General features: G+C 51.8%; 2 protein-coding genes across 2 annotated transcripts; both read left to right on the forward strand.

The window, feature by feature from the left end:
- Window positions 1–4,366: 4,366 nt before the first annotated feature.
- EAH_00015610 (hypothetical protein) lies at window positions 4,367–5,911 on the forward strand (the record flags this gene model as incomplete). Its single annotated transcript, XM_013391144.1, has 1 exon — window positions 4,367–5,911. One exon carries the CDS (start codon window positions 4,367–4,369, stop codon window positions 5,909–5,911), a length of 1,545 nt encoding a protein of 514 aa, XP_013246598.1.
- A 1,989-nt stretch (window positions 5,912–7,900) lies between these two features.
- On the forward strand, window positions 7,901–9,585 carry EAH_00015620 (NLI interacting factor-like phosphatase domain-containing protein, putative; the record flags this gene model as incomplete). The annotated part of the gene is made up of 3 exons (XM_013391145.1): window positions 7,901–8,367; window positions 8,645–8,875; window positions 9,036–9,585. The coding sequence occupies 3 exons, from the start codon at window positions 7,901–7,903 to the stop codon at window positions 9,583–9,585; spliced, it is 1,248 nt and encodes a 415-aa protein (XP_013246599.1).
- Window positions 9,586–13,348: the final 3,763 nt, after the last annotated feature.

Consider the following 13,348-nt stretch of genomic DNA (forward strand, 5'->3'; position numbering starts at 1 on the left):
GCAAGTCTGTGTAAGGTGACCTCTGCCTGCTGGTGGACACACTGCGTAGGGTCCCGCTGTGCTCGTTGTGTGTCGTACTGCAGAACAATATTCTAACTCTAACGATGACTTCAAAAGCGTCTTTAGACACTGTGTATGTAACGACTGACTGGTTACCAAACGCATTTCAAAATATGCTCGCCTCGCCCATTTTACTGGCGATCACGTGAAAACGTGTTCGAACATGTTTGGTAACCACGCAGTCGTTACGATAGCAAGCAACGCTTGTTCGGCTAGTGGTTATTTGACAGTACAAGTGACCAATTATAATGGTTCTTTAATCCGCACACGCACTTATTGAAAAGGTGGAGTGGGGAAGCCAATTCGATGGGGCGCGACGCTTAGGCCGGCTGTGGCCAACTGTTGCGCATTGGGACTCCCCCATGCGATGAAGACAAGCGTCTATAAAAGCAGTTTTTCTGTACGAAGTGCTGTTTTGGACGAAAGGCATTTCGTTCCCACTCTTGGATGCCGTACTAGGTGACTTCCTGTAGTCTTCTGAGTGCGTGCTTGTGATGTTCCCTTCCTCGCAGTAAGCTTGAAAGCGGACAGCCTTACTTTCGAAAACATAATTTGGACGTTTCTACTTCCAAGGAACTTGACCGTTTCGGTTCTCAATTTGTTTGTTTTTAGTCCCATTGGCTTGCCCTTCTTAATAATTGGTGTGTTCGGTGTGTAAACACTGTATGGAGCCCTTACTGGATTGAACGTCGTTAAGTTCCTACTTCGCTGCCAAGTGGTTCTGCAAGCCTCAGATGAAGGCCGTGATAGTTGCAGCATGGATTTACTCTATCTTTTTATTGCAGAAGAAGTATTGCCAAACGACTCTCCAACTGATCAGAGCGATTCGGGAAAAAGTAACTCCACGCCGTCACCTTCAGCCGATGCTTAAAACGCTCCTCTCAAAATAGAGGAACGAGTGCCTCCCGGAGTGATCTCACCCTTGCTTAGGTGGAGCCGCCATTGCCGTGTAGGTTTTCATCGAAAAAATGATAGTAGCAACTGCCCTTTGACGCAGGAAGTGTGCAACTACAGATGTTAGGAATTTGTTCAGTGCTCCCGCATTGGGCCTCCCGTCATGCTCAGACTTTGTGCAAAAGACGATACATTGTTCATTAATCGTTTCTTCCGTTAAAACACCTTCTGGTGGAGAGCCTGCGGAGACCGTGCTTTTTTGTAAGCGTTGAGGCGCTCAACCGTTGGCCGCCTCCCCGACGGAGAGCAGAACCTGATAAACTTTCTTCTTCATCTGGGGGCAAAAATACGCATTTGATAGATATTACAAACACAATTCCTTAAGGTTTTTGTTTTTGTTCTGGCACAGCACGTTCTAGACTACCCAGTGATATAAACCAGGCAATCTCGTCAGTGTGTTTGGTTTCGTGTACTGTGTGCACCGAGAGTCTTTGATCTTACCTGAGGACAGCCATGAGCTGCAATAATATTGACACACCCATATTACTAACCCCAAATGGAAGCTGATTTTTTATTCGGACACCCACTGCGCAGCGTCTTGCAGACCTGGGACTGAGGAGGAGGCGGCCAGTCTTGAATTGCAGCACTTCCTAATGCGTGTAGCGTGGTATATCTGAAACTGAAGCATGTACTTCTGGTTGAATGCAAGTTGGCCAGTGTGGGGCACGTAGACGTTTTACAAATGTCTACGGAGTGGGCCAATGCACCAATACAGGGATTGGGTATGCTTCCGTGTGATGCTGCCTTGCAGTAGGCGCAGGCTACCTTCCCTTTTCGCCAGCCCTAGGGCCTTGTGCCTGTATGCCCAGCGCTGTACGCGGTCTGGTGCGGAACAAAGAACCTTCGACATTACTTACGTTGCAGGAGTTCCACCGTTCAAGCCTGACAACTCAAAATGCACGATCATACTTTTGCGAACTATGGTGAGGTCAATACAACAAAGGTCCGTTGGGTCTCCAAAGGTTCTACCTTCACCCAAAGAAATATCTTCACTTCTCAGGAACGTCATGAACAAAAAAAGCCACTGAACTTCTCAAGCCAGACTCTTGTAGGGTCCTCTGATCCCCCAGCTGCTATGGACGAATAGCTCGACAGAGTTCATACTGGAATTGCCGTCAATCTGAGGGTGCTAAAGCTTTTTTGTCGTAGCGGATAGAGTCTAGAACTGTTTATTGGCAGCTAGCCCCGTACGCCTGTAGCTGCAGGCTTCCACTCACAGCTTACAGTAACTCGGGAATGTACAAACGAAGTACAGGGATTCCCGACGAAAAATTCCGGAAGAGAACCCTTGGAAACTTTTCTTAGCAGTTGACTACATTGAGTTTGTGGGTTCGCGAGGTCGGTGCGAAGTGATAAGCAGCACAAGAATTTTACTAGGAGTTAGGTGGGGCTCTTTGCTCTTCGTTGTCGGATCAATGACTTGGCCTGCATCGTCGACTAACCCCCAACGTGGAAATGCCACCACGCGACTAACACCTTCAACATAGTGCTGACAACATCGCGTTAATGCCGCTTTGCTAGACCTCAGATGGAATCACCACAGTTCCTCCGAACTCTTCACACACAACGACAGCCACGCCATTGTGGGCGGGAACACAGGAGGCAACAGGCGACCTGCACAAACATGTAACGGTGCGTACGGGTCACGGAGAACGACGGTATTACTTTAAGTGGCAGGGGGTGACACACTGAGTGGCGTTTCCAGGTTCGTTTGTGCGGAGCAACTCGTGAAGAACACTATGCACCCTCATAAAAACGGCGGGGTTGCCTGGAGGGTAGACGTGCACAGGGCAGCTTTAAAGCTGGGCGGCCTACATTCTTTTTGCAGATAAGTGCATTGCTACATGCATAAGATTCCCAAGTCTTTTTATTTCTCCGGCTACTAGTATATTCCTCTAGTGAAAAACGCCCCTCCGCCCTCATAGGTATAGCTCCGCGCTGCCCCGGACAACAGTTCCATTTTTGTCATACTTTGTTTCTCGGATCATTTTTTTGAGAGATGCTGGCAACTACGCCTCGCGTATGGTTTGATTTTGCGTGTCGGAGGCCCTTCCCGCATTAGAACCGGGCTTCCAAAGAATACACAAAACGCAGAGCTCCCTAAATGGCCACTGTCTAAGGTAATGGGCAGCTGCGCTGAAGTGGCATGCAGGCGTGCCGCAGCAGCAGCAAAATTAGGCAGCACCGTCAGAGGCCTCTACTCTTTTCCACCTAGTTTCTCCTGGCCCGTGTTCGGTGCTCTGCCACCTCCCGAGACCTTCTTCCCCCGACTGATTCCACTCATCCAGGGCTGGACATCCGGGACGACAAAGGTTGCTGTTTGGGGAGAGAAGGGGGGCAAATGCAGGAATGCCTGCCAGGAGTTAGTACGTGTATTTCCACTTGAGCGAAGCGCTGCTACTGAGGAATAAGGCAGTGCTTGACGATCGTCTACAGTCTTAGTGCACTCACGAAAGTTGGGCTTAGGAACCCTGCATTTGGAGTTGTCTTGCAGCAAGAGTTCAAACAGGCCGCCTCCCCCGGCATTAACCCCTGTGCCACAGTGCCCAGGGCACTTGCAGACTGGAGAGGAAGCCATCTGCTTTTGGCGAACTGTATTTACATACAGTATTTTGATTTTGTTACGACTCACGACTGTCCTCGGCTAAGGTCAAGGAGTCTCGCCACGACCACGCGTTGTAAGGCAGCGTAGTGCAACTCCCGCTGCAAGACAACCCTACATGCAATCATCCAGTCCCCTTTTTGCTGCATGAACCATCACCATAGACAATTTCCAAGGATTTCATCCTCCCTCATTAACCAACCTGCACGCAGGTCACAACTCTGGTGCGAAGCTGCCACGTAGCCCATCGCAGAGAATTTCGCTTGATCGCGAAACACGATCGTCTGGATACCCCGCTTCACTCATCACTTTTATTCATATCTATTAGAAGAGAACTGTGAAATCCGATTGCTGTTTAAATAAATGCTCCAGATTGCCAACTCGCATGCCACCACTGTACACTACACCGCAGCAGCCTGCGGGGCTGTTGGCTGAGGCACACGCACCGGCCTGCAGGCGGAAGGGCAATGGGGCAGCTTTCGTCCCGTTTACACTCAGATGAAGGCAATCTTTGAAATTATGAAATAATTAGGAAGTTGTTATGCAGCAGAGACGAACGGGTTTGTGTGAAAGCAGCCCGCCGGGCGCTTCCTGCACTGTAGCGGGCTCCTGCGCTTGCGCGCGGCCTGGCAGCACTTAGTGTGCAGGGATTGGAGGGCAATCTTTATTAGCTGTTGCATAGATTTCGGGTTGCTTACACGCTTTCTAGGTCGAACGTAAAGATAGCTGCACGTAATACCTGTTGAACTGATGAGGGATGCTTTCAGGGGCCGGGGCAGGGGCCGCGGTGGCGGAGGGTGGCGGGGGGCCCAGCGGGCTGCCGTTGCTGAGTCGCATCATCAGCAGCAGTGGAAGAGTGGCCCTGGGTTAGTCTCTGGGCTGGACACGCGCCACTATAACCCCCGAGAGCCCCGCGCTCGCCCAGAAAGGGAGGCAGAACCACCACATGGGTCTGTGCTGCCTACGCACCCTCCTCCGCCGCACAGGCGCCGCCAGCAAGGTCAGGGCTTCCGTAAGGAGAGAACTGCTCCGTACGAGCCACGAGCTGTGCTTGGCCCCCACGGGGCGGCGGCGCCAGTGCCTGTGGTTGGGGGCGGGCAGCAAGTTGTTATGGGAGGGAGGGGTGTTGAGGGTGCTGTTGTCGGTGGTGGTGGGGGGCCGATCCCCCATTGCTCGGCCCCCCTGGGCGCCTGCATGCCTCCTCCTACGGTGTGCTGCAGCATCTATGCAGATCAGCTCATTGATTACTATACGGGCAAAATATGCCCTAGGCGTTTCTGCGTAGCTTACAATGAAGTATGTAAGCTTGTGCGGCTGCCTGAGGCGCCACCAGCTCCTGCAGGCGCAGTCTTACAGCCTCTTTCCCCAGGAGGAGGAGCTAGAGGCGTCAGGGGTGACGATGGCGTTCAAGAGATGCAGGTGCCCAACGGGCCGCAGCGATCTCAGGCAGTGGCCCTTGAGGCTGATGAAATGAGTGAAGTGTCTCAAGTTGAAGAGGGAGAGGTGGACGAGGAAGCACCAGCGGTTCAGTTGACGCAGCATACCTCGCAAGGGGGGCAGCAGCAGCAGCAACGCAGTGCAAGTGCTGTTCCCGGGCTGCAGGGGAGTGCCGCCGTTAGCGGCAGCAGCGCCTGCCCTGCTGCTGCTCCGCAGCCCCCTGCTGGTATAGACGCATCGCAGCTGCAAAAGCAAGGCGTGGTGGCGCCTACGCCTGCAATGCAGCAGCAGCAACCAATGGCAGCACCGAATACAGCGAGAAGGGATCCCAGGTTAGCAGCGAGGGCACGTGCTGAGACGGGCGTGCAGCAGCAGCACCAAGAAGTAGTACAGAACGTGCAGCAACCTGAAAATTCAGAGCCGCCACAGCAGTCGCAGCAAGAAATGCAGGAGCCACAGGAAACGCGACAGCAGCAGTACCAGCAGAAGCAGGCCAAGCAGTGGGACCCGAGCGCATTGCCTGCTGAGCTGCGTCGACAGCCGTTGCTCTCAGGGAAGCTGCCGTTGCTCTTAGATTTAGACAACACGTTGCTGCATGCACAGGCCGTTGGCGTGGCAGGGTACACAATAGCTTTGGAAGATTGGCTCGATGAGGATGGTTTGCCGGAGGTGTATAAGTTTGAATTGCCCTGCAACCGCAAGGTCTATTACCTGAAGTTGCGCCCGGGGCTGCGCCGCTTTCTTAAAGCACTTGCTCCGGTTTTCGAGTTAAGCATTTACACAAATGCGACGCAGGAGTATGCCGACCTGGTGGTGGCCATATTGGACCCCGACAGATCTCTCTTTGGAGACCGGTAGGCTGTGGTGTACTAGTGGTGGCTGCTGTTGCTGTTGCTGCTCTTCTTTCTTTGCGGCTAGGGATGCATTTGAAACTAACAGAACAGCCGAAAACTTCTTCGTAGTGTTCAACGCACAAAAACTACGTCTGCGACTCTCTGCGTTACACAACTTCCAACGCGCGGCCCCCCTATCCTGTTGAATTGTAGTGGCTTGTGCGTTGAATGAAGGTGAATATGCACGTCAGTAAACTCGTGGTTTTCATGGTGTAGTAGCTGCTGCTTTGGCTGTTTCTTGGGGAGATGCTGCTGCTCGCCTGCGAGTTGAACGGCGGGGGGACGGTCGCTGTTCATCTCCCGGAAATAAGCGCATGCATTATCCTTGCATGCATGCGGGAAAGGGGAAATATACTTGCGTTGGGCAACCAAAAGTGTAGTGCTGCATATGCTTTCGCGGGTAGCAGCCGTCGCAACGGGGCGGTTGAGTAGAGTGGAGCGATGTGCTGCTTGTATGCTTGTGGTTATTATTATTTGTTTCGTCGGTCGGAAGACAGTGGCCAGGGGTAGGGATTGTTAAACGCCTCAGGTTGTTGGCGTCCGGCAGCTGCTGCTGTTCTGTTTCGCGTGCGAAGATGCTTGTAGAAAGGGAAGGGGGAAGTGAAGTGCGCGGGGCAGGCAAACTGCAGGCGCGACTCCGCGTATAACACCGACTAATATGGATGCGCCTCATCTAATGGAGGGGTGGCTCGTTGCATTGCGCGAGTGTAGCAGAACCCTGGCTGTTGCCGTTGGTTGCAGCAACACTAGTTGTGCATCGGGTACCGACGAGCCCTGTCTAAACCAGCTTGGTGAAGCAGCGTTCGCTGTTCCGCTCACGCAAGGCAGCAGGACACTCGTGTGACTCAGCACGCAGATGATCAGCAAACAAAACAGCCAACAGTTCGTGATGCTGCAGGACAGTCTTGCCACAGATGTTGCTTTTCGGCTGTCTGTGTCGGCCTTATTAAGTTCATCAAGGGGTGATAATAGCATCAAACAGCACACCATGATTCGCTTGATTGTTCCGGCCCTTCCCCTTCAACCTCAGCCCGTACACTGGAGCAGGACATCTCGTCGTGTTTAAGGCAATGCGGCTTAAAGAAGTCCCGGCCTGTGCTGTCTTTACACCTACGTTCTCGCCACGGTTTTGCTGCCCTTAACATTCGCTACTTGGACATTCGCCTAAAATAATGACGCGCTGAGCACAAAATTGCTGCAACATGCTGCAGCTTGTGCGCAGCTGGCAGACGGCGCGGCCAGGTGCCGACGCCTACAACGAACCGGCTGGTGCACGCTAAGGCGGAAGCAAAGCGTGCCGTCGCTGCCAGTGTTGAGCTGGCGACGCGCAGCGATTCTCGTGTCCGTACGGCGGGGGTATCAGCGGCGTTTGCGGGGGGATTCATATGCTTCCTTTACAGCATCTGCACAACTGCGGGCTCTGTGAAAACAACAGCAGATGGGCAAGGTTGCTCGTGCAGGAAGTTCAGACGATACGAAGGCAGCAGCATATTGATGCAGCGGCTCTTTTCGTTCTTTTCGCCGATGGCTTATATGGGGGCGCATTACTGTGGCGCTCGCCACTGCTGGTGCATTTAGATAATGGTTGCGTGGCACCGAGAGGCACTGCATGCATGTGGGGATTTTTTGATTTGCTGATTACGTTCTTAAGCGGCTTAATCTTGTGGCCACCAGCAACGGAGAAGCGGTGTTTTTGCTGCTTGGGACGAGGCGCTTTACTCTTAACCTGAATCGCTGTGGTGGTGTGCAGTGGAGAGCAATTTCCCGCGCGTACTTCTGTATCTGCCTATCGTCATTTGGCCGAGTGTTGCTCTAAGGGGTGCACGCTTGCTGCTGGTTCCGGCTTCCTTTTGGGGCCGCTGTGCTTGCTGCTGTTTGTAAAGCATGGCAAGCAGCACCTGGTGTCTGTGATGTTCTCCGTCGGCTCATGCATCAGGTGCTCAGCGGTAGAAGGATGCTCGTGCGAGCGTTGCTGACATTCCAATTGCCTGTTTGTGGGTGCGTTTGTTGCAGCATTGTAGCGCGCGAGTCGTCGGGCCGAGGCGAGCAGACAGAAAACAAAACCGTGAGGTGTTTGTATGGGGACCTGGACCGTCGTTGCGTGGTGGCGTTTGATGATCGTCAGAACATCTGGACTGATTTGCCGGTGTCGCACGTGGTCAAGGCGCAGCACTACGATTTCTTTGATTCATCGCGGCCTGAGTTATTAGCCCACTACCCCCATTTGCCGTTAGAGGAGACGTTAGCTGCAATAGCAGAAAACCCGAGACAACGGGCCGCAGCCTTAGAACGCCCTTCACCGGTGCCTGCCGCTATGAAACACTTGTCTAGACCTTATGACTGGGATAGGCACATGCAGCATATGATTAATATCTTTTTAAAGGTTCACCAGGAGTTCTTCAAAGATCCTTGGAATGCAAAGTGAGGAGAGAGAGCACAGCTGACTGCAACTGAACTGCTCGCTGCTGTCTGCGGTTGAACAACAACTCTTATCTACCGTGCACTGTTACCTGATGCGCTTGCTGTACGTGTACGGGTAGAGTTGCTCATTGGGGTGCCGTTATTTATGGCAGCACAGAGCGACTGCATGCGGAGTGTAGTAGTACACCGCGTCTGCTTAGCATTTGGGTCTCCTTCATTTCATTCTGTGATAGCGACGCTGAGTTGTGTTTCTGTTCGGGTGGTCTGTGGCTCTCAGCGTGGGAACAATCATAAGCGGGTTTCAGTCGCAAGCGCTGGCCGGTGTAGGCCTGTTCCTTACTGGGTACAGGAAGTCTTTTGCACCGGGCAGTCCTGTAGCTGACTGTGAAGAAAGGCAAGCAGAACTCGCTCAACGTCTCGGCGCTACAGTGTATAGACGTTTCGACGAGCCTGGCGTGACCCACGTCATGGCAGGGAAAAGCAACACAAATAACATGCTTGCACTCAAGTGGGTCCTGTGGCATTTCATGCTGCATACGCTGTATATAGAAGCATTCTTTTCGTTGTCCTGCCGCGATGCATCTCTGTTAGTCGTGCGTGCAGCATTGACAGGTATGCTGGAACTGTGCATAGTGATGCATTCATTTCTGTGCATCTTGCGCTGGTAGGGAACGGTCTTTTCAGCATTTGAAGAAGGTGCACACACTCTGGTTGTTCGCCTGCGAGTCGATATGGGCCAAGGCCCCCGAATCCTGCTTTGATGCTGATGCACTCTGCGCTTTATACGACAACCAGCCACCATGTGCACCCTTCAAGGACCACTGGATGCATTTGGCAGAGTTCACCCCGCCGGCCGCAGTAACCCCTGCGCAGCCTTTGCCTCAACAAGATAGGCTGCCAGTGAGGGAGTTTCTAGGCACTGGCCCGTACAGTGATGGGGCTAGTCTGATCTCGCCATTCGAAGAAACCATATTTCTCTGGAGGCCAGAGAAACAGCCCATTCGGCAACTCTACTCAAAGGCCACCACCACCACCGGCACGCAGCACATGCCTTCCACACTTTCAGCAGGCACATCATCGCATCAGCAGCAGTTACTGCCCGCGCGGCCAGAGAGCCAAAAAAGTGGTCAGGGACGTGAGGATATGGTGGCGTCGCGGAGCGACAGGCAGGAGGCAGAAGTAGTGCCCTTCTGCAACTTCCAGGTCTATGCCGTGTAAAAAAGCCTCATCGTCGAACCCCGTTGCATGTCACTGGGGAAGAGTGAGGTGCTCAATAAATGTGTCACGATGTGCGCCCTTGGCAACACGTAGGGCTGAGTTGCGGCCTTATAGATGTTTGCTACCACCGTGTAGCCAACTTTATGCCTGGTGGGGGAATGCGAGGATGCGAGTGTTGATGTGAGTACGGCTGGACCGCAAGCGTTACTGGCGGTGGTTCACGAGCGGCGTCGCCTGTCGTGATGAGCTTGCATGCAGCAGGAGGAGAAAGGAAGGTGATGTTAATTACATGTGTAATTTATCCTCAGTCTGCGAAACCAATTATTCTCACAGCGACTCGGAAAGCATCGGCGTATGAGTGGTCGTGCGCTGGGAGTATGTGTGTACATGTATAAATATGTGTACATGTTAATTCTTTCTGGGTGAAGATATTTCTGTATCCGGATCTGCACTTCCGGAGGCTTAATGTGCTAGAAGGTACATGAGGACCAGGGAGATGTTGCTGGTGCAGTGCAGTAGCACCGCATACCATCGTCCGATGGGCCGTGGAGGCTCTGAGGTTGAAGATTAAAGGGTGGCGGCGACGATAGTGTTCCTATATTTTGGTTTTTTTACATATTATGGATATTTATATATAGTATGTAATCAAGAGCCATTCAGGAAATGCCTGGGATTCGCGAGCTTCGCTTTCAGTGCAAGATGGTCCTCCTTCGGTCCCCCTCCAGTTGGAGGCAAGGGTGCCTGACACAGTACTAGCGTGCAGCTTTCGCCTCAGAAGACGATACCCCAGTCGAGAAATAAAAATTGCACAGTAAATCATCGCCCAAAAAGCATGAATGAAGTTCCCACTTGTGCCTTAACTGACTCGTTACCTCACATCGTTGTTGGCCGGCGCGCGCGGCAGAGGGGAAACGCCCTCAGCATGGGTTGTTGCAAACTTTGCGAACATCACCATCTAGTGGTTTTTTTAAGCAATAGCTATTCGACAGTTCAACAAGGACGGCTAATTTAATCGGCGAATGTGAAGAAGAACTACAGGAGACATTCTTTCACGCTTCAATCCTGTTGAAACAAGTAGCAGATTGTCGTGCTCGCTACTCGTGAGCCTGGTGCCCTCTCTCCACCTGCTCTGCGTTGCACTAATCGGTACAAACCGCCTTTCGAAACAGCTTCAATCATCCTTCAGGTTGGACTCAGTAACCATGAATGACCCCAATACTGAGCTGCTTACACCAGGTGCCGGCGGTGGCGGCGCAGTAGCAGAACTCTTCGTTCGCCCCGCAGGCAGCTGAATTCGACTGAACTACCATTGAACGAAAACAATACTTTACAGTATATAGGGAATAACTGCTCGACGGTTTTCTGGATAGTTTCCACCAAAACGTCCCTTGTACCACTTGTGAGTCTGCACTCCCCTGCGGCCAAGGAAGAGGAGTGTGAAGATTGCGAAGGAAAATGCAACAACTGAGTTGCACATTATGGAGTAGCCGAACCATTCGCATATTTCACCCCAGTAGTTGGCGCAGGAAACTTGCTGAAACCAACCCGAACGGGGAATCTTATACGCAGCTAGGCCTGCCCCATGCGGATGTGCGCTGTATTTGAACGTGACAAAATTATCACCGTCTTTCTTTGCTGCGATACGCGATGACCTCCTGAGGGTTACAACGCCTTCATGATTTTGGGGAGGGGCGGAGGATGATGCTTGAGGCACAGCGCCGTCTTGCGCCCGTATTGTCTTCAGTTGTAGCAAATGTTCATCAGCGGAGATGTTCACAGCCATACCGTATACAAAGATAACTAGCCCGACGGTGAAACGCAATAGGGCCAGGGTATCCCATATACTTGTTTTGTGCAGCGCTTCAAGCTCGCCATCGTATAAGGGGGCCCAATCTGGGAACAGGTACCTCAAACCTCTCATTTCCCTTGAGTAGTTGAAATAACAGCCAGTCAGACTCTGGGCCAGCCCATTAGCAAAGCAGAACATAAACGCAGACAGGGGAACCAACAGAGGCACTGTATCGCGCCGCCTGGACTCGGGTAAACGGTAATGCCGCAGGGAGTAGATGAAAACCCTGTACACGTAATGCAGGGTGAAGGCCATGACCACGATCAGGTTAAATGGTTTCCCTGCAAGAAGAACATACCGCAAACTTCACGCGAAATTTTGCAACGAATTCAAGAGATTAGGGTTGCACTTCCTTGCACTCGGTAAATCTGCATTGCCCTTCCGCTGCTCGGTGTCTACTCTGAAATGTGCTGCCACAACTTCGCGGCGCTTCTTTATGTTCTGAGACCTAGCTGTTGTTACTGATAATTAGCTTCAAAGTGCTCCCATTCGTTCTCCTTTTACTACTTTAACGCACCATGACAAAGCTGCGACCACAGCAGCATAGCAGCGGGGAGGAGTGCAGATGGCAACTCTTGAAACATCCACGCAGCCCAACTCGGCACCGGAGGACCCCAGTAGGATTTGGCGCGACTTCTGAATTTCCCCCATGGGAGTCTGAGATGTTGCACAGAGGGCGGCAAAGACAGAAACTTTCTAGCAAGATGAATGAGCCTGTGCGCCCCTTTTGCTCCTAGCTGCCAAAAGCTGCATGGATACCCATTGCTTTCTTTGAACTTGTATTGCGCATCTCACGGGTTTTCTGCAGAAAACACGTTGAATAGAACCCCCAAAGCAATCTGACAGAGTGCTACCCCGAGAACCAGCGAACTCCACACGCTCGCTCCCTCCCCTTGAATGCCAAGCGGGAGTGCCGAGGGCGCCCAGGACGGCAGTCCCCCCATAATAGACTCTCCTCCAGCCGAAGAGACAACAGAATATGTGAAGTGGAGACGTGAGAATATTTATTGAGGAGAACAAGGCTGACTTGCAGTCAAAGGATGGCGTAGTTAGTTGTGGAGGGGCTGCAGGTGGGATCCGTAACCACCTCCTTCGGTGACGTTTAGTGGTCTTGGATGAAGAAAACATGAATATCATTAAACAGCGCAGCCCTAAAATTCATGAAGGGTGTGGTATCTTTTGCAGATAAACTCGAGCTTTGCAAAGTGACCACCTTAGTTAAAGTCCCCGCCTGCACACTAACGGGGTCCGATCTGGTAACCACTGGTTGTTATCCGTTGAAAACCGAAAATTTTAAAATCTGTATTGGATTTTAATTAATGTACTGGACTGAAACTGCGATGTTGGTAGCTAAAAGCTCCACAGCTTCGGGCGCGTATGTCTTTCGGTCCCTACTTAGCCTAGCGACCGCTGGCCCCGTTCCAGAACGAGGTCAGAACACGATACGAAGCAGCACTAAAACCGCTTAAAGTCCAATGTTTCTGTTTTTAACAAATTGAAATTTGACATTAAAAATCAGATTACTCGAAGGCCCCTGAATTTATGCAGCCGTTTCCCTCAATTTCACAGTTCAGTGACCCTGTTGCGCACAACCTGCGCTCCAACGTCGCCATTTCATGCAATATATACCTCCTCACTTTAGTAATTATGAGCTCTTCCTAGGTAATAGCTTCAGTGTGGCGCTGCTAGTCCTTTCTCTTTGAACAACCAGGCTGCAACAGCGACCCCGGCGGCCGCTCGGTGTTTCCAGCAAATGCATCAAATGCACGCTTAAGGAATGCAGAACGCATACTCCAGATTATTATATCCCTACGAGTGAAAATATTTTCTCTGCTAGGTTGACAATTCCGAGGCAGCATTTAGTGCAATTACCTCCTCCTAGCTATGCACGCGATATACATATATATATATATA

The sequence above is a fragment of the Eimeria acervulina genome, genomic scaffold (assembly GCF_000499425.1).
Source record: "Eimeria acervulina Houghton genomic scaffold, Eah_scaff94, whole genome shotgun sequence".
Lineage (NCBI taxonomy): Eukaryota > Apicomplexa > Conoidasida > Eucoccidiorida > Eimeriidae > Eimeria > Eimeria acervulina.